Consider the following 21467-nt stretch of genomic DNA (forward strand, 5'->3'; position numbering starts at 1 on the left):
ACTGAGAGACCATCATGCTTGGTCCATTATCTACTTTCAGCATGCATCTCTCATCCTGACTGATTCCTCCAGCCATCATTTTCTTAATGATCCCTTCTCTATTTCATATGCCTTCTTCCCTGCACTCATCAAGCAGTCTTCCTGCTATGGGGCAATTCACCTGGCTCTTGTATCTACTGTCCTTGGGTATCAGTACTTATTTTATAGAATTCTTATAATGCCAAAGAAATCAGATACTTCAGAACATTTTTAATACTCGAAAGATGCATAATTATATAAGACTTTAAGTGAAGATTCTGAAGAGCTTAAAATTTAGGATAATTTGCTAAATTTCTTAGAGTGGTACTTTTTAAAATTAAAAACAGGTTTTGTTCGGAAGTTTGTTTTGAGGAAGGGGAGGGAGGGAGAAAAAAAGAATAGTATGCTCAATAGAGAACATGGGGTTCTCCACATCCCAGCATTATATATGAAATATGAAAATACACATCTCAAGGGAGGAGCTTCTGGGAACATATATGCTTGGTCACCACATATGCTCTGAAGCAACACATGGACAGAGGAAGCATGTGCATATGCTGCCTGGGCCCTTGTCTGCTGTGGAGTGCATGTATAGTACTATTTTAAAATATTCTTATCTGCTAGTATTGCTACTGCAATATAGTCTCCAAATTCTTTTGAATCATTAAAATTTCAAATATTGAAATTTAATTAATACTATTTTTTTCTGAAGGAAGCTCTAACATTGTTATTTTTTACTATGTGGATACTCTCAAGTATTTTGTGACTATGAAGGTTTATAACAAATAGCACTTAGCTGATGTTTAATAAACTATTGTGTTTCTAGAGATAATAAAGTAGATTGAATGAAAGATTTTCATGGTTTATTTACAATCTTGGCCTTTTTCCCTCATTTGGCTAATTATTGGAGAATTTTGATACTGTTAGCAAAAATCTCTTTCTTTTCAAAAAAAGTCTTTTTGCTGAAAGATCATTTTCCTTGTAAGTTTTTTTTTTAATTTCAGAAACTTATTAAATCTTTCTTTTCTAACACTGTTAATCACCCTTTCATGTGTAAATGCATATTGCAAAAATAGAGTGTTATAGAAGAGCAGTTTACTTTGTAAAACTGTCAGTACATGATCTAAACAGTCCCAGTATTTGACTTGGGATTTCTTTGAAACAAATTCTATCAGGGAAGGTTTTCTTCCAGCCAGCAGGCAGATTCAGACTGGTACACTCTTACCCTTCACCACTTCCACATTCTTTCTTCTTCTGATTAATCCTAGACTGTTGGATTATAGTTCTGAACATTTTAGGTTTAACATTGGTCTGTAGTTTCTCCTCTGACCATTCTTCTCTGCTGTAAGGAGCTTACCGTTTACTGAGTAACACCCATCACAATACTCCCATTTCCTCAGTATTCATCTTTAACTTCTCTTTCCTGTTCTACTTCTCTATCTGTTAATCACTCATTTCCTCTAATCAGAAGCTGTTTACTCAACTTAAGCCTTATGCCCTTAGTTCCTAGCACCTCAGAAGCGGGGTCCCTAAGAAGAGACTGGATGAACCCAGGTTAAACTGTAAGCTAACCTGGCATCAAAATGGGACACACTAAGTGCCATGAAACTTATAGTAAGCTTAAGAGCATGGTCATGGGCAAATACTGCTATTACTCAAAGAGAAGTGACTGGACAAGGACCCTGCTAAGGTTAGGAAGGACTAGGCTTGGGGATCTATAGTGAGATGTCCCAGGAGAGCCATCCTATAAGCTTAATATAGCTTACTGTATTTATATAAAATGACTAGAAAGATTACTAAGAAGTAAATGTAAGATGGTTGTTTATGGGCTAAGGAAAGGAGAAGTATACCCTTAGATGAAGCTCTGCCCTTAGGTCGGTCTCTTAGCTGAAGAAGACCTTAGTCTTAGCAAATTTTCCCTGGAAGGAAGGGCTTTCATAGGATGATAGTGTCTCACCTGTATAATGGCTATGCCAAAACCTTGGTGATTGTTTTCTATAACTGACTTGTGGGAGTGATCTGACTGAGGAAGAATGCAGGCAGTGTGTGAGACTGAAGAAGGCAAGAGAGATTGGATTGGAATAAATGGCAGTTGAGCACCAACCAGCCAGGCCTCTGTTTTCTCCTTTTTTCGTCCATCGCCATTGTCCATTGGGGGTGGGAAGGTGGCCTGACTACATGTGGAAATATAGCATCACATTTTGTTATTACAAACTGGACAGTTCCTGAAGTTCCTTCTATATTTGTGTCATATTCTTACTACACTTTGTAATCATGATCAAAATAATTATAAAAGCCCCACCAAAATTCTTTTTTTTTTTTTTTTGCTTTTTGGGTCACACCTGGCAATGCACAGGGGTTACTCCTGGCTCTGCACTCAGGAATCACCCCTGGCGGTGCTCAGAGGACCATATGGGATGCTGGGAATCGAACCCGGGTCGGCCGCGTGCAAGGCAAACGCCTTACCCGCTGTGCTATCGCTCCAGCCCCCCACCAAAATTCTTAAGCAAAATCATTTCTTTGGTAGTCATCCCGTGCACATTGCTATACCTCCCTCCCTCCTACCCCTTCCCTTCATCCCTCTTTCTCTCCTTTCTCTCTCCCTCTCTCCCTCTCTTCTCTCTCTCTCTCTCTCTCTCTCTCTCTCTCTCTCTCTCTCTCTCTCTCTCTCTCTCCACTCTCATTTTTGCTTTTGGGCCACATCAGGTTGTGCTTAGTCACTACCCCTGGCTCTGCACTCATTCAAAGATTATTTCTGGTGAGATTTGGGAACCAAATGGGGTGTCATGGCTCAAACCCAGGTCAGCTGTATCCAAAGCAAGCACCTTATTCATTGTACTATCTCTCTGACCCAGAACATCTCTCTTCAAATTAGAATTTACAAAGGACTGAAAGTCTCATCTTCATGAACTATTATCTTAAAGAGTAGTGTTAGCAGATGGATAATAAGTAAACTTTATATCATAGAAGATTTCCTCTGCTGTTATCAAAACTTTGAATCTAACATTATTATTTAATTTATTAAAATGTCTGGTTGTGTGTTCCCTATACACTTCAATTCTAAACTTGGGGAATATATATGATGGAGTTAAAATGTAATTGGAAGATTTTACTGTATTGAAAAGGCTAGGGATCCCATGCAGAGCTCACTTCTCTGAGATTCTGAGCCAACCATAGTGGAGCTTTGAAATGAGGGCCTGAGGATGTGGTGCTACTTGGACTTTTGGTAAAAGCAATAACACTTGGGGGAATTTGTGGTGCTGGAGATGAAATGGAGTTAGCTGCAGGCAAGGTGTGTTCGTTAAGCCTGAAATAGCTTTCTGGCCTCTGGAAGTTACAACTTTAAAATTTAAACAAAAGTGGAAAAATGTGAAATAGTTTTTTTTACTTCACTTCAAAACATTTTGTTTAGAGCACCATTGAGTCAGTGAAAATCATAACTTTGGTACCTTTAATTCTTTATTAATGCCACTTCTATTTTGATATGATTTATTCAGTATTATTTCTGTTGGCATATTAATTCTAGATATACCTATGAAAGACAGTCTGAGTAAAACCTGAAGAGAAATAAATTGCACAATATTTTCCAATAAATATAATGTTTTATAAAAAATGATGTTTCTATACTTAGTAACAAATATTATTCTGAAAAATTAGATGGCCAGTAAATTTTTTATTATTTTATTTTATTTCATTTTTCATTTTATTTGTTGGGAGCTCCAGCCAGTGCTCCAGGGGGTCAGGAGATTGTGGAGCAAAAGGGTCAGACTCTCTAAGGCTAGGCTTGAGATGAAGGTGCTTCTGGGCCCTACTATTCTCTGGATTCCCTGGGCCAGGGTCATGTTCACCAAAGTTCTGGGACCTCCTGGGCTGCACCTGGTCATTCTTGTAGGCTACATGGTGCACACATCAAACAGGTTAGGAACATCCAAAGGTGTATGAGCTGATTCCTGTGCTATTTCCTAGGCTCCTTCTTATCCATTTGAATCCATGTTTCTAGACTGTATTAGAGAGTAAAAATGCTTTAATTTGTAGCCATCAGTTTAGAAGCAAGCTTTGATTATTTGAGGATCCCACCCAGCAGTGCCTAGGGGCTCTTTGTGACAAGTTTTTTGGGCGTTAGGGGGACTATGCCATGCTAAGCACACGAAGCATGCATACCAGGCTTTCCCCAGCTCATACAAAACAGATTTCTGCTTTAAAGAATTATATTGTAGAATAATACAATACATTCTGGTGTTCTGATAGACTATTTTTTCTCACTCATTAAACTAAAATAATAAACAAAATAATAATTAAACTAAAATAATAAAATAATAAAAAGTAATACTTTTTTATTAAGTATCTATGGAATTAAAAATAAAATATTTTCTTTCCATAGTTCTTAATAGACTTACATTTTATTAAAATGTTTATACTGAGCAATTTATTTACTGCCATTTCCGGTGAAGGCACAGAAAAACTTTTATAGTTGGCTCTGTATGGATAAATCCTGTTCTAGGAGTAGCTTATATGTAGTTGTTTGCTTGTAAGAGTAGGAATTATCAGATATTGCTGAGACAAAGGCAACTTATTGGGTCAGGGCAATCTGAAAATATTTCTCCTAATATTTATTATTTCCTATAATAATTATAACAAGTACTTGGATAACTGTACAGAAAAACATTAATAACAATGGTTACATAATTTAATTAAATAAATAATTTTATCTATACAATAGTCGTTGTTAGCTCACTAGAATAATAGAGCACTCACCACACATTATTCTTAGTTATGTTGTATCTTTTAAAATAAAAGTCATTGGTTTAATTTTTGAATGATTTCTTTTCTTTCTTTTTCCTTTCCTTCCTTCTTTTATTTTCAGATGACACGAGAACAATACATACTAGCAACACAACAGAATAACTTGCCGAGGGCTGAGAATGCACAACTCTATCCAGTGGGAATTTATGGATGGCGAAAGAGGTGCTTATACTTCTTTGTCCTTCTGCTGTTGGTTACCATGATAGTTAACTTAGCCATGACAATTTGGATTTTGAAAGTTATGAACTTCACTGTGGTAAGTACAACCCTGATTTTGCATTTATTTATTTTTGTTCAATGGTGATACAATTCTAATTTAATATATTTTTTAATTTAACTTACTCATCTAGAATTTTGTCCTTAAACCCCAAGACTTGTAAATTTTAAGACCTTATTAAATGTATTATTTCATGATGCATATATGAGATTACTGCCTAGTATTTAAATGTGGAAAATTTAGATCATGACTCAGCATTTATTTATTTGAAAAATTAGAAAGACAGCATTTAATGTTTCTTGCTCTATCTTAGAATTTAAGAAATGAGTTTGCCTTTAGAGATGATATTTCACTTGAAATTAATGTTGAAATTGTTAAAAGCTTCATGTAGAGTCTATTTTTTTAATATATGCTTTCTATGTAAGATACTATCCATTCAAATCTAAGTCGTGAAATTATTACTAGATGCATGCACAATATCTATAATTGTTATCAAATCTCATTCTTTCAAAGAATGCATGTATAATGGGCCATAAAGCTGAAATTAAGTAATTCTTTTATGAAAATTGATAATAGCAGAACTTTTTGATTTATTAATTTTGCTTGTTTATTTAGTGTAAATAGTAAATCTATGCTCAGTATTTGTGGGGGTGGGGGTTAGCGGTTTCAGCATTCTTGTTAGCTAATTTTATATTACTTGTCTAAATTCTCTTATTTCTCTACTCTGCCTTAATTTACACTGCCTTTGTTTAGAGTCTTCAGATATTTTCACATCTAAGCAAGTGTCTTTCTTTTTTGACAAGAAGTCTTCTTTAGAAGTCTGAATTTAGGGGGCCAGTTCAAATCTGGCTATTTACTTCACAGATTTTTCTATACAGAATTGCTTTTTATTTTGATTTATTTTGTTTTGTAACTCTATTATGCATTGATTGACCTGCACCTGATTTGTGCTCAAGACACAGATCAAAACGGAAAATTAGTTTTTCATCTGTCTATAGAATAGTGTACTGTAGGATGACATTACTTTGTCCTTTCCCTCCTTGCCACAAGTAGCTTGTCCCTGTTTTACCCAGAGTTTAGGCTTACCCCAGTCACACCCATCAAGGTGTTCCTGAATCTCTCCCATCCCTTTGTTTAGCTATAATCACTTCTCCATGCTCTCTTCCCCAAAAGAGTTAATCCTCGGCTTTCCCTTAATCTGACTCTGCTAATTTGCAAGGTCAGACCTTCCTAGGATACTGAATTTATATTATATAAGTTAATATTGCCTTTCTCCTCTTCTTGTACCTTTTGAATTATTTACTTTAAAGCTATGACTGTTTTGTATAGACACAAGAAGACAATATTATGTTTTTATAACTTGGGAATTAATTGGCCTCGAATATTCCCTCCCGGGCATCTGCTTTCTCCACTTAAGCCTCAGTTGCCCTCAGTTCCTAGCACCCCAAAGTAGGGTCCCAGTCTCATAATTACTATTGGATCATGACAGTATTTGTCTATGATCAAGCTCTTAACTTATAGTTAAGAATTAGGCACTTTGGCCAGGCCCATCTCGATGCCAGGGTAGCACATAACTCACCGCTTGCCCTGGATCCTTCCCGTCCCACGTCGGGGACCCTACTTTGGGGTGCTAGGAACTGAGGGAAACTGAGGCTTAAGTGGAGAAAGCAGACGCCCGGGAAGGAATAATATTTGAGGCCAATTAATTCCCAAGTTATAAAAACATAATATTGTCTTCTTGTGTCTATTCAAAACAGACATAGCTTTAAAGTAAATTATTCAAAAGGCACAAGAAGAGGAGAAAGGCAATATTAACTTATAAATTCAGTATCCTAGGAAGCTCTGACCTTACAAATTAGCAGAGTCAGATTAAGGAAAAGCCTCGGATTAACACTTTTGGGGAAGAGAGCATGGAGAAGTGATTATAGGTAAACAAAGGGATGGGAGAGATTCGGGAACACCTTGATGGGTGTGACTGGGGTAAGCCTAAACTCTGGGTAAAACCGGGACAAGCTACTTGTGGCAAGGAGGGAAAGGACAAAGTAATGTCATCCTACACTGTACTGCTGTTGTGTGCAAACCCCTGGGAAGGCAAGTGACTTAAACTTCCAGGGAGGAAAAGTCCGAACTCCACCCATCATAATAAAGCATGCTCATGGAGGAACATGAGGGGAGCACAGATTTCCTTTTTTTTAATGCACAGCAAATAGTGATCTTAACAAAAATGAAGCTGGAAAGAAGGAACAATGGAGAGAAGGTTGTAGGCTCCATTATTAGAGAAAAAAAGCTGTGTTGTCAGGATGGGTGCATGTGTTCAGGGTCAAGGGATCAAGGTATATGAGACTGTGGTAAGCAAGGGGTAAAACTGAGGCCTGAAGTCAAATCACTGGTTTGCTGACTCTAATAAAATACATACGAACCACTCCTTTGTCACTTGGGCTCATCTACTCCCTACTCCAAACCTCATTTGAAAATATTTTGGCAAACTGTCATTGATTAACTCCATATTTTTTGTTTGGCTGAGCTCTATTTCCCCCAGTGACTAGTGTCTGTGTTTCTTTAATGATTCATTTAACTCTGGACAGGGCCACTGTGTATATATCCTTGCAGATTCTTTTATGCCCACAGAACCACCAGGTAAATGGGCAGTTTCATACAGCAGCTACTCAAGCCTGTTTTTAAGGGCCATTTTATGCAAGATTTTAAATTTCAAGAATTCAGTCTCCTCTGCCCAGAGTCATCTTTCCAAAGCTTATGAAGGATGTGATCAATTTGATCACTTCAGGGAGCCTAGATTCTCTCTGGTAACCAGAGCTACAGGAATTTTCAGATTCAAGACATATTAGCTTCTTAAGCACACCTAAATTAATTAAGAAAATTAACTTAGCTGCATAATTACATGGTTGCATGCATGAGGCACCCAATACCTTGCCCCACGCTGAGGTTAACCTTGGATTAGTTATTCAAAAGAAATAATTGAAACTATCCCCTTTGTCCTTAAGGATATAAGTAAGCCTGAGGGTTCCTGTCACACATGGAGCTAGCTAATTTGAACCTCAGCTGACCAAAATGTAAATGGCAGCACATTCCTGGGAGCAATGAAAAAGGAGGGTATTTTAATGGGTATCTTGCTGCTTGTTTTTTATTCAGACCGTAGATTTTAGTCGTCATTTTGTTTTCTTATAGTTAAGAAAAGACAGAAGTCTGCTTTTTTTCCCCATTCATATAATCTGTTTGTATGGAAGTTACACTAATGTCAAGATTTAAAAATCTGCACAACATGTTGTATTATATGTACATAATAATCTTTGTAAGAAAATATTCTTTCAATTCTGTAATTCTTTCTGATTCATAAAAATTCTGAATTGCTTCAGTAGTACCGAATTTTTGTCTTCCTGAATACTCTATATCAGATTAAGTTGTTTGTGCTATAAAAAAGTATAAAATAATTTGTAATCCCCTTACATTAAGGAACCAAAAATAATCAATTTTAAGCTTTTCCTAGTATGCTATGATTGTATCTTTTCCAAGTGAATACCTAAAAGCACTCTCTAGACTATCAAATGAAAAGGATAAAGTTGTATGTAAATTGTTTGGGGAGTACTTTTGATCTGAACAGAATATATTTTACTTTCATTATAAGTATTGCTCTTCAGTCCATTAAAAGATGACTTTTATCATCTTTTGAAAGCTGGATAAACTGGCTCTGTCATTATTATTAAAAAATTGTTTTTTTTTCCACACTAAAATATTGGTTATCTATCTCCTTTATGATGCTTCTGTATTCTCTCATTATTGCCTTATTATGCACGGTCTGTTCAGTTGGCTCAGTCGATAGGACCTTATTTTGTTCTTCATTTTCTGAAAAAATAAAACTATTCTGTGATTGTGAGATCCAGTTTTAGAGAATCCAGAGAAGGAAATGAGTTTATACTATATGACAGTAGACATAGAATAGATATAAACAATAATTTCCTGGTTCTAAAAGCTGATAAATGTTGGAATAACCTTGAGAGATATTCAGAAACTTCGTCTCCCAACATCAGTATAAACCAATTGCAAGCTTTTAGTTGTTATTTGATAGTTATTTCTTGATTCGGAATAAATGGATTAGTCCAGCAGATCTTTCAAAATCAGGCATTCTGAAGAAGCAGTACACTTTTATTTTATTGATTTTAATTTATTTTACTTTTTTTGCTTTTTGGGTCACACCTGGCGATGCACACGGGTTATTCCTGGCTCTGCACTCAGGAATTACTCCTGGCGGTGCTCAGGGGACCATATGGGATGTTGGGAATTGAACCCGGGTCAGCTGTATGCAAGGCAAATGCCCTACCCACTGTGCTATCACTCCAAACCCTGAAGCAGTACACTTTTATTGTTTTAAGGAATCACTCTAGTTTTCAACTTGAAAATAAACATTTTATATAACAATAACATTCATTTCACTATAATAGCACTAAGTAAACATTAGAAGCATCAAATTACAAGTTAATCCATTTAGATCTATTAATTAGTCACCTAAAGAAAGTATGGAAACATAGATACTGTTAAGAAAAGAGAGGAAAGTCATTGTAAAAAATCTCCCAGGGGCGGCATGGCAAGAGCCCCAGTGGCTGTCCCCATTGGTGTCCAGGTTCGGGGGTGGTCTCGGGCCCAGCTGGGGCTGCCCAGGCCATGGGGCAGAGGGAAGAGGAAACGAAGGCCTAGCCGGTTGATGATTAGTTGCCATTTGTTCCATTCTTTCCATGTGTCTGTTCCAGTCTCTTTGAGCTCCCCATTCTAGTCTCACACTGCCTCTCATTCCTGTCTCCTCCTGTCTCTCCCACTCATCTCTCTTCTTTCCTAGCCCCTCATTCCTTGATCCCAGCTCTCTGGATTCTGCTCTCTCCACTAGTCTCTCCACACCTACTTTTTCTGTCCCCTTGCCCTCTGGGCCCAGGCTATACCCAGTCTGGTAGCAAAATCAACATAAGAAAGCCCTTCCTGAGGGCCCACCAGGCTCAAAAGAAACACCACTTAGAGGTATTCCAAAGCCCTTCCTGACTGCTCACAGGCAAAATACCTCTTAAGGTGTTATTCTCCTTTCCTCAGTCCAGTAACTCAATCAACATCTTAATGCTAGTTATTTTTGTATGGACACAGTAAGAGATATGTTGAGGCTTGTAGGGCAGCTCTCCTGGGAACATCTTGCCACAGACTCAGACTACAGTGCTCAGGTCAGGTTAATCATTTCTAATCCTAGCAGGCTCCAAATCTAGTTATTAGTTTTTGGATTATGACAGCATCTGTCCATGACCAAGCTCTTAACTTAGAGTAAAGCATTAGGCACCTTGGCCTGGACCATCTCGATGTCAGGGTAGCATATAGCTCACCACTTACCCTGGGTCCTTCCTGGCCCTCGTTGGGACCCTGCCTTTGGGGGTGCTAGGAAGTAAGAACAACTGAAGCTGCCCTTTAATTTTTTCAGGTCAAGAGAACAGATGCCCGGGAGAAAAATACTATGAGTCTCAGGTTACAAAAGCATAGCATTTACTACTGTCTTCCTGTGCTCAAACAAAAAGGGCATTGCTCTGAACAAACTATGCAAAGGACTTAAGGAGAAGAGAAAAACAATATTTACAAGTCAACAAAGCACAAAGAAAGAAGTTACAAATAAACACAGAGGAAAGGGAGCACTGTGATTGGAACAACCCAAATAAACCTAAGCTTTATTTGGGTATTAGGATAGGCAATGTTATCCTACAGTCATGACTATAACTAAAATGTCAGTGGTATCAACATAATAGAAGCAATAAATTGATCTTATATAACATATGTGCATGTATGTAATATATATTTTCTTTATTATTTTTCTTCTAAAAGTCACAATATGTAAGAAAGATTCTTATGCAATCACATGTTGTCTCTTATCTTTATTCTACTTAAAATATTATCTGTACTTCATATGCAGTGACTTGTATCTAAAACTATCAAGAGGCAAGCTTCCAACACATTTCTCTGGCTAAGCTCTAGACCATTGTGTCATTAATGTCATTTTTCATGTTTTTCTTTTCCATGTACATTTCAAATGTTGAGATAAATATATTACATTACTCTATTTAAATTTCCATTCTTTGATTTCTTCTTATTTTGGGGAGGTGGTGGTAAGAGGGTGGCACATCAGGCTGTGCTCATGGCTTCTTTCTAGGTCTGTGCTCATACACCACTCCCAGCAGTACTTGGGGGACCGTATGTTGGACTGGGAATCAAACCCTGCTGTGTTGCATGTAAGGCAAATGTGCTTTCTTTATGTATTGTCTCTTCCTTTTTAACTTCCTTTTTTTTTTGTTTTTTTGGGTTACACCCAGCAATGCACAAGGGTTACTCCTGGATCATGCATTCAGGGGCCTGGAGCGATATCACAAGGGCTAGAGCGACAGAACAATGGCAGGGCATTCGTCCTTCACGTGGCTGACCCGTGTTGGATTCCTCCGCCCCTCTCGGAGAGCCTGGCAAGATACCCGTGGCTTATTGGATATGCCAAAAACAGAAACAATAAGTCTCACAGTGAGAGACATTACTGGTGCCCACTCAAACAAATTGATGAGCAACGGGATGACAGTGACAGTGACATGCATTCAGGAATTACTCCTGGTAGTACTTGGGGGACCATATGGGATGCACTGCTGCGTGCAAGGCAAACATCCTACCTGCTGTACTACCACTCCAGGCCCTCTTTAATTTTCTTAATGCTAAAATTTTTAAAGTTAATTTTGGGAGAATATAAAGTAATATACATTTTTAAGGTATTAAATCCTATATAAAATCGAATATCTTGGTAAAAAATATCACACATTTTCATCTCACTCTTGGGACTTTTTGTTTATCTTCATTAATATAGTGACATAATGTCCATAGCTAATATGACTGAAGAATCTTTGTAGTATGTCATAGTTTGTTAGAGATCCAATCCTATAATCATTATATAAGACGACTTAACCTTTCTGTCTCACATATCCTGCTAGTTCAAGTGCTTGCCAAAGCTATGTACTCACCTTGAATCATTTCCCTTTTGTTAGTTCAAGTCATAAATAGATGGTTTGATGTGGAGCTTAAGCAACAGATAGCATGCTTCATTGATTTCTCCTCTCATTAGCATGTTTATCTCAAAACACTATTTTGGTTTATGAGTTTTGGTTATTTTGTTTCTATTCACTGGAACAGATCTTAGATCATCTCTGTTGCCAACTTTATCCTTGTTTTTCAAATGTGAGAATAAATTTCCAAGGGAACAGAAACTCATTTTCCTGTCTCATTTACCTTGTTTCTTCTCCAGAAACAGTGGATGATATATTACTTTAGTTGGGTAAAGTTTTTGTTTGGGGCCACACAAAATGGTTCTCAAATGTTACTCCAGGCTCTGTGCTCAGGGATCTTTCCTGTTGACTCAGAGGATCATATGGTTGCTGAGGATTAATCACAGGTTTGCCACAAGCAAGACAAAAACTTTATCCACTACATTCTCACTCTGAACCCAAAGTTGATTATAAATTTAACGTTAAAGCATTACTTTTATAAGAAGACAGAAGTTTGGCATTTTCCACTTGTTCTTTGAAAATTTCATCAACCATTTTCCCTTTTTTTTTGTTTTGAAGTTTTTGTTTTTAGCAAAGATGATACTCTACCAGTAACAGAAAACAATCATCACACTATTTTACATCTGCCAGCTATCAGCCCAGGTATGAAGACATTCGTCAAGACTTAGATATAAAGTGAGTTCTCCATGAAAAATAGTTCTTGATTTCTCATTGTCAACTCTTATTGACACTCTCAATGATAACTATAATAAAATCTCATTTTTGTGCACACACACACTCTCTCTCTCATGTTATATGTTAAATCATTCTTTTCTACACTATATTAGCTCATTTTCCTTGAGGCAAGATCCATTGACATTAAGAGATATCTCAGGGCAGCAATTACATTAAAATACCACAGAACCTTAAACCTCAATGTCATCACTTGTTTATAATTCTTTTAGAAATAGTAGTGTGACCTTCATGTGTGAGAGAAAATAGCCATATTTCCTGACTTCAGTCTTTTCTGTGAGGGCAGTATTTTCAGTGTAACCTTGGCAGACTCCACACAATCACATAAAATTACCCCCAATATTCATTTAGTAAATGGAATCTATGTTAAGACTTTCTAAATAAATCCACTGACTTAAATCTGCTTTGTGATTAGTATAGTCATGTGTTTTTAAAATTTTTTTATTAAAAAAATAAAAACAGATGCACCACAGTAAACAGAACAACTTGCCCATATATTCTCTCTACATTTACTTTAAAAAGCATGAACATTATCAATACAAGTGGAAAGTTTAAAAAGGAGAAATTTATATCATGTCACCGAGGATTAAAAAAAGATGTTAGGTATTTCCACTTAAGGAATTGTTATAAAGTATGAACTCAAAGTAAGCCTTTTCAAATATTCTGATGTTTATGTTTTCTTTCAGTGAGCATTCACTAATCTCAAAAACCGAGGAGTGTATCAGCACCTATTTTGTGTATGCGATGATTTAAAAAATAATAAAATGAATTCATTTTTGTAGTCATGGCTATTATATAAACAGGGGGAAAGACTGAATATCGTCTTCCAGTGAGGTATTTTCTCACATAACAACTGGTGTCTCTATATTAAAGATTCTTTAGGACTGGAGAGATAGTAGAGGCAATTGCAAGGCAAATGCTTTTCACATGGCCACCCCAAGTTTGACGCTGAATATAGGGCCCTCAGAGCAACACCAGATGTGATACCTGAGAACTGAGTCAGGAGTAAACACTGGGTAACACTGGGTGTGGCTCCAAAACAAAAACAAAAAGATTTCCTTAGAAGATGGTACTGCCCAAGTCACTTACATCATCCACTAAGCAGTTATTTAAAGTTTGATTCTGGTGTTTTAGACCTTTGAATGCAAATTCTTGTTTTTTCAGTTAGTAGTTATATTGTCTAGGGCCCTCTCCACACATTCGGATGAACCTCAGGCATAAAGGAACCTGCAAAAGAACCCAGGTGTGCGGGACCCAGGGTTGAGATCTCCAAGCCTACTCCAATTGGGACTGGGCCTCCTCCACCCAGACCCCCCATTTTCTATTAGCTTGGCAGCCACACCTACAAACTGTCCCTCATGCTGTGTAATTCCACCAACATCCAAGATCCAGAGACTATAAAACAACGCTCCTGGAAGCATGCAGCTGTATGTGTGGCAGCACAACCTTTTATAGCCTACTTCCCTCTCAGAGAACCTGGCAAGTTACCAAGAGCATCCTGCCCACATGGCAGAGCCCAGCAATCTCTTCAAGGGGTATTCGATATGCCAAATACAGTAACAATGATGGGTCTCATTTCCCTTACCCTGAAAGAGCCTCCAATGTGGCACCATTGGGAAGAACAAGTAAAGAGAGGCTGCTAAAATCTCAGGGCTAGGACAAATGGAGACGTTACTGGTGCCTGCTCCAGCAAATCGATGATCAACGGGATGACAGTGACAATGATTATGTATGCAAAGTTGTTTGCAGTGTGGTTTAGTTTTATACTCTCTATAACAGGTATCATACTCTTGTTTATTTCATTTGATTAATGTTAAAAACTAAAATAAGAGTGATTACTATGGTTTGAAAAATTATGAGTTTACTATTATTTTCCTCATTTTGTGTAATAATGTAGTTAAGGTATTGACACAAGTGCACAAATCAATAAATTTTGAATAAATTTTCTTTGTTTGAATGATGTTCATGAAGTTTTAAAGCATGAGTTTTATAGTCATTTTGATTCATATACTTATCCTATAAGTGATGTTTACCTAGTACCCTTGTGTGAGTTACTCAATCTCTCCAATTCTATTTTTTTCATAACTGAAATGGTCAATTCCATTCATTTCATTTGAATAAAATGCATATTAAGTGAATGAACACATATAAATGCCCAAAATAGAGCTCAAGTAAGACCTACCTTGCATCTATGACAGTTTTCTCATGCATTACTAATTAACAAAGTTATATAAAATGATGTACCATGAAAAGGATTTCCTTGGAATGATAAAGAGGTCATAAAGATTTCATGTGAAATTTTAATTTAATGGTGAGATATAGAACTGTTCACCAAAATATCTAAGACCAACAGTTTAGCTGTGAAACATATTCATATTAATACCTTTGATGCTCTGTTTGAAAATCTACTTTCTTGAAAATGACTTCACTGGCCTGTCTGAAGGAGGGTGTCTCATTATTCTGGGAAAGGTAATCTCTTATTTGAACAATTTTGAAAAATAAGATATTTAAAAGTCGACTGGCTGCGAATCGGACCCTCTGCGCCTAAAGACTTTGAATTCAGAGACTTCTTACAGCAATGCACTGGGACTGTGAGCTGGGCTATGTAATTTCTGGCAGAATTTTCCCTGGACTTTATACAGAAATCCAAAACCGCGCGGACGCTGCGTGACTTAATATTTATAATTGTCAGCAATGTGAAACGGTTCCTTTTGAACAGGTCTGACTTGGGGGGGAAACTCCAAATAATAACAGTAAGTTTTTGTTGAAATATTGAAGGTTTAATGTAGCAGCCACCTCTCTGGACTGTGAACTAAGCAAAAGCCCCACGCTGGCCGACGCGGTGTGGCGTACACCATACTATGAGGCGCTGGAAGGGGGATGAGGGGGAAAAAGAAAAAAAAAGGGAAAAGGAAAAAGGAAAAAAAAAAAGAGAGAGAGAGAGAGAGAGTTATGTACTTGTAGCAGTGGGGCTACATATCTCTTCATTTCCAGCAATGAAAAACTAATTATCAAATGTAGTAGGTCTGTCTCTCTTGGGTGGAAACTCCAACAACTATATTGAGTTTTGTGTTGAATTATGGAATGTAATCAAGGTAAAGAAAAAATCAAGTAAAATTCATTAGTTATACAGTAGGGGGTAGGGGGTGGGGGCGGGGGGTATACTGGGGTTTTTGGTAGTGGAATATGGGCACTGGTGAAGGGATGGGTGTTTGAATATTGTATAACTGACATATAAACCTGAGAACTTTGTAACTTTCCACATGGTGATTTAATAAAAAGTTAAAAAAAATACAAAAAAATTAAAAGTTGACTGGATGATTGAGTGATGTTTTGGTTCTCGACCTAAATGGTACAAATTTCATTTAATATTCAAACTTTGAATGATTACATTGTATTATAAATGAATTTTGTACCATTTTGAGTTATAGCCATTAGTCTATATCTTTTAGATATGATAGTGAAATTTGTTATACCTGAAAAACAATCTACAGCATGAATTTTGTATTCAAAAAGATTATCTACTTTATAGACCAGAGCTGTTTTGAATTTCACAGTTGTACCAAAAGTAAATATTATGTTATCTTTTGCAGATAAAAACACAGTGGCTTAGTAAAATTAAATAAACTTCCCAAGGTCATACTGATGAGCAGTATGAGATATTTGAGTTGTATAATTTTAAAGTTCATGTACTTTCTGCCACATTTCAAAGGATTGTTAAATTATTTCATTATCATCTGATGATGCATTTTGTGCACATTTGTAAATCTTCATACAGTGTGTAGTTATGACATTCTGCTTGTTAATTATATTTTTGTTAGTTAAAAATAATGTTTCTAATTTGTATCTAATTTGTTATTACTTTGCTTGGAGAATCTACCTAATTTCTCAGAATCAAGAGTCAGTCATTTAAAGGTGAAAAATCCTCTGTGTGCTTCCTCTAACCCACTGCTGTTATAATGGGTATGAATTTCAGGTTAACTTTCTTAATAGAAAATTGCCACAAAACAACACCTGTTTTTAGAAAAGTGGGTAAGTTTATAAAAATGATTTTATCCCCACATTCAGTATCTGATCCGGTTGATTTATATTTTGTTCAGTTGTAAATAGTAGCCCATGAAGAGAAACCAACCTGAAGATGGACAACATTATGCTTAGTCCAACTTTCCCTGACACATTGCAATTTTAACAGTTAATTTTACCAAATAGTTGGTATTAATTACCAAATAATACCAATCTTAAGCAGAGCATGATTCATGATCAGAGAACAAATCATGAATCACAGCAAAAGTGGAACACCATCTTCAGTGGCACATTGACCACACTGTAGGGAGTTGCTAGCCGTGGGAATTTGCCTGCTGAATAGTCTTCCAGTCTGCTCGGTCCCAGCGCGGTATATGTGGATTTATTACAGAACTTATGAGAGTGAATGAAATAGCTAATGTTGCAAGACTGCTTCCATTATAACCCTCTGTTTGTACCTCCTTATAATATTTTGACAAATTGTCCCTCTCAGATGAAATCTTTCATGCTTAATCTTAGCCCAGCAGTACATTTGCTTTTCTTGACTTTATAAAGAAAAATTTTGTCCTTTTTACTAAAATACATGACATAAACTGTGGCATAAATCATAAACTACACATAGCACATCTAAAATGAAGTTTGTGAGATTATAAGGTTTAGAATAGGAAAATAAAGAATTAATAAAGCTTTTGCAATTGAATAAAGTATCAAAATTAAAGACATGTTAATATTTCTACAAAGACAGAGTGATTTAGAGATAATTTCTGTATTCTTACATTACATATCAGTAATTGAAGATCGAAAGATAAATTCATGCTGCAGTGACTCAAATCCAGAGCTTAAAACGTATATCCTATCATGTCATATCATATCTGTAGGATAACATTGGTTTGTCCCTCCTCCCTTGCCACAAGGAGTTTAGGTTTAAGTGCTCTGGAGACACTCCTATTCCTTTGTTTATCTGTAAACTCTTCTCTGCACCCTCCTTCCCTACCAGTTAATCACCTTTTCCTAATCAGATTCTGTTATCTTGTAAGATAAGATCCTTCTAAGGACTCTGAACTTGTATTGTAAGTTAGTGTCTTTTGCATAGTTTACCTTAAAGCAATGTCCTTTCTGTATGGACACAGAAAAACAGTTAATAATATGTATTGTAACTTGGGAGCTGAATGGCTCCAATAATATTCACTCCTGGGCATCTGCTTTCTCGACTCAGTTGCCCTTAGTTCCTAGCAGCCCAAAAGTAGGGTCCCGACAAGGGACGGAATGGACCCAGGGCAAGCTGTGAGCTACCCTGACATCGAAACCCAGGCCAAGGCACCACAATACTCAACTATAAGTTGAGAGCATGGTCATGGACAAATGCTGTCATGATCCAAAAGTAACAATGGGACTAGGACCCTGCTGGTGTTAGGAAGATTAACCTGGCCTGAGGACTGTGGTCTGGATTATATAGTGAATGTCCTCAGGAAGAAACAAACTTTAAGGTTATATCTCTTACTGTGCTCATACAGAATGACATTGCTAGAAATATTAGAAGTACATTTACTATAATTATTTAAGCAGATTACTAGCTCACACCCTGATACACCCTTGTTTGGCCCCCCACCCTTGAGCGGATCTCCTTAGATGAGATTTCCTTAGATGAGATTTTGTTAATCTCCTGAGAAATGGTTTTACCCTTCTTTGTTGATTTGTTAATGTTCAACCCACCTTTGTGTCACCATCCTATGTAATTTGCTATATAAACTAAGACTGTGAGGCACTGAGGGAGAGAGAAAGAAGACAAGGGGGGCAGAGACAGAAGGGGCAGAAGAAAAAGACAGAGGAAGAAGACACAAGACACAGAGAGACAGACAGAAGAGAGCACAGTGGCACACACATAAGCAGAGCACAAGGTGAAAGAAGTGAGAGCGAGCAGGGAGAGAAGCAGAGAGAGAGAACAAAATAAACTGATTGAGCAACCAGTTTGGCCTTCTTCCTTCCTTCACCTGCCTCATCATCGCCAACAACCTCCCCCGGGGTGGGGAAGCGGCGTGAGACTACTGAACGCGGGCAGCGGGAGAGATAGAGCCCCGCTGGTCCCCCTTTTCTCTTTTGTGTTTTTACACAATATCAAGTTTCAGAGGTAAAGTCAGAAGTGAATGTCAGCAAATAATAGCAGAATGGATATTTCAAAATATGATTATTTTAGAAGGAAATTTCAGTGGTTATTTTAAAATGAAATGATGATGTTTATTTTTTTATTTTATTTTATTGCTTTTTGGGTCACACCCAGCATTACTTGGGGGTTACTCCTGGATCTGCACTCAGGAATCACTCCTGGCGGTGCTTGGGGGACTATATGGGATGCCGGGGATTGAACCCAGGTCAGCCGCATGCAAGGCAAACACCCTACCCACTGTGCTATCACTCCGGCCCGAAATGATGATGTTTATCTTAAAAGTTTCTATTAAAAAAAATGTAAGTGAGTATTTGGGCCCAGGCAAACGTAGGAAGTTGCCTTGCACACAGCCATCCATTTTCAATGTCCAGCATCCCATGTGGTCTTTCAAAACCCCAGGAGTAAACCCTAAGCACAGAGTCAGGAATAAGCCCTAAGTACATCAGAGTGTAACCAAGAAAACAAAAAACAACAACAGGAAAAAGAAAGTGTTCATTTGTTTTTAAAATGCTTAACTAAAATACATATGTTTATTTGTTCCAAATAGAGATTATTTTTGTGTCCTGAGCTGAGGCGGGGTGGGGGGCTTCCAAGTAATGCTGAAGAGTCTAGGGTTCCCGCATTTGATTCTCAACCAATAGAGCTGGCAATTCAGTGCAGGGCAGTATCCAGCCACCCAGGCCGTACAGGGGCCTCTAAGTAACAGCTGCTCTGGAGAACTCTGATACCAGGAATGTGAACCTGGATCAGGACCAAGCAAGACAAGCACCCTAATCTCTGAATTATCTCCAAACCACAAAGAAATGTATAGTATTTACTATATTTGTTGCTTTTTAGGATCACAGTTGACAGTGCTCAGAGTTCTATTCTCAGGAACCACTCTTGGTGGCACTCAGGGGACCATATGAGGTGCTGAATATCTAACAAGCACCCTATAATCCGCACAGACAAATTTATTTACTTTTAGAATATTACTGTTGGGAGTTAGCATAAATTTATTCATTTAAATAATAGCATCACAGGGAACCATTATTTCAGTAGTCTGTAAGCTTATCTGCAGATCAAAGACATGGCTATATGATATACATATAGATTGAATGTATAGATTTTCGATCTATATGTATATAGGTGATATATACATATAGATGCATATAATGTATATAATCTATATATATATATCTATATATATCTATATATATAATCTATATATATATCTATATATTATATACATCACTGTATGACTATCATCACTGTCATCCCATTGTTCATCAATTTATTTGAGTGGGCACCAGTCCCAGACGTCTCCACTTGTCCCTGCCTTGAGCTTTTAACAGCCTCTCCTTACTCATATTTCCCAACAAATGGAGGCTTCTTTCAGGGTCAGGAGAATGAGACCTGTTATTGTCACTGTTTCTGGCATATTGAATAAACCATGGGGAGCTTGTCAGGCTCTGCCATGTGGTCAGGATACTCTCAGTAGCTTGCCGGGGTCTCCAAGAGGCATATATATTTATTCCCTCTATGATGATGTGTCCTGTGGCCGTAAAGTGGCCGCGCAGTCCAGAAATATATTCACTCATGTGTGAGGCTGGCCCAAGTGTGTGGAAAGTGGCCTGGATCATGGCAGCAGTTGGGTGGTGGAGGACTGACCTCCATGATATACATATATATTGAAAATATGTATTATATTATTAATTAAAGTACATTTTATTTGAAAATAATTTAGTACTTTAAAAATATTTCTAGAAATTCACACTTAAATTCTCTTGCAAATAATTGCTCCTGGATGCTACTTAGTTCAGCTGTTGACTAGTAGCTCTAGGGGAGCCAGCTTCCTCCTTTCCAAACTCATGGGTGACGGGACATGATATATCTCCAAATGTATGCACGTCACATTTTAACTTGTTTAGGAAATTCTGTAACTGGATCATTTCTTTAGATAATAATATATCCATTTTTGTTCAAATCACATATTTTTTCATGCCAAGTTTTCTTTCTTTGAAGTTATAAAAATGTTTCAAGTGTTCAGTCAGCTCTTAAATCTTATATTTCCTTTCCTTGAACCAGGACTTAAACTAAATCATGAAGATATCAGGCATCTGTTAAGTATCACCATACTAAATGCCAGGCTTATCTCACAATGCAGTTTTATACTAGAGAGGGAAGTATAAGTCTTAAATACAAATGTGACTTACATATACTTGTGTAGATACTACTGAATCATATCTATTTTTCTTTGTCATTATTATATGAACATACATTTCAGAGAAATTAAACATTGTTTAAATAGCAGTGAAACACTGGTATTTACATTATATTAAATGAATAGAAAATATCAAATATGGTATCTCTTAGCAGGGTTCCTTAAAGATTTGTTATCTGTTTTTTCTAACATTGTAGTTACTTAACAATGATAAATTTTAAATAGTAA

At 37.0% G+C, this 21467-nt stretch overlaps 1 protein-coding gene across 3 annotated transcripts in view; it reads left to right on the forward strand.

Annotated features, from left to right (window-relative positions):
- The window catches only part of SGCZ (sarcoglycan zeta), a 1018550-nt gene that overhangs the window by 617234 nt on the left and 379849 nt on the right, over positions 1-21467 (forward strand). For all 3 annotated transcript variants that reach the window (XM_055138572.1, XM_055138579.1, XM_004610323.2), the window contains one exon: positions 4883-5077. In XM_055138572.1, the coding sequence (XP_054994547.1) occupies positions 4883-5077 (195 nt within the window). The remainder of the gene's footprint in view (positions 1-4882; positions 5078-21467) is intronic.

The sequence above is a fragment of the Sorex araneus genome, chromosome 1 (assembly GCF_027595985.1).
Source record: "Sorex araneus isolate mSorAra2 chromosome 1, mSorAra2.pri, whole genome shotgun sequence".
Classification (NCBI taxonomy): domain Eukaryota; kingdom Metazoa; phylum Chordata; class Mammalia; order Eulipotyphla; family Soricidae; genus Sorex; species Sorex araneus.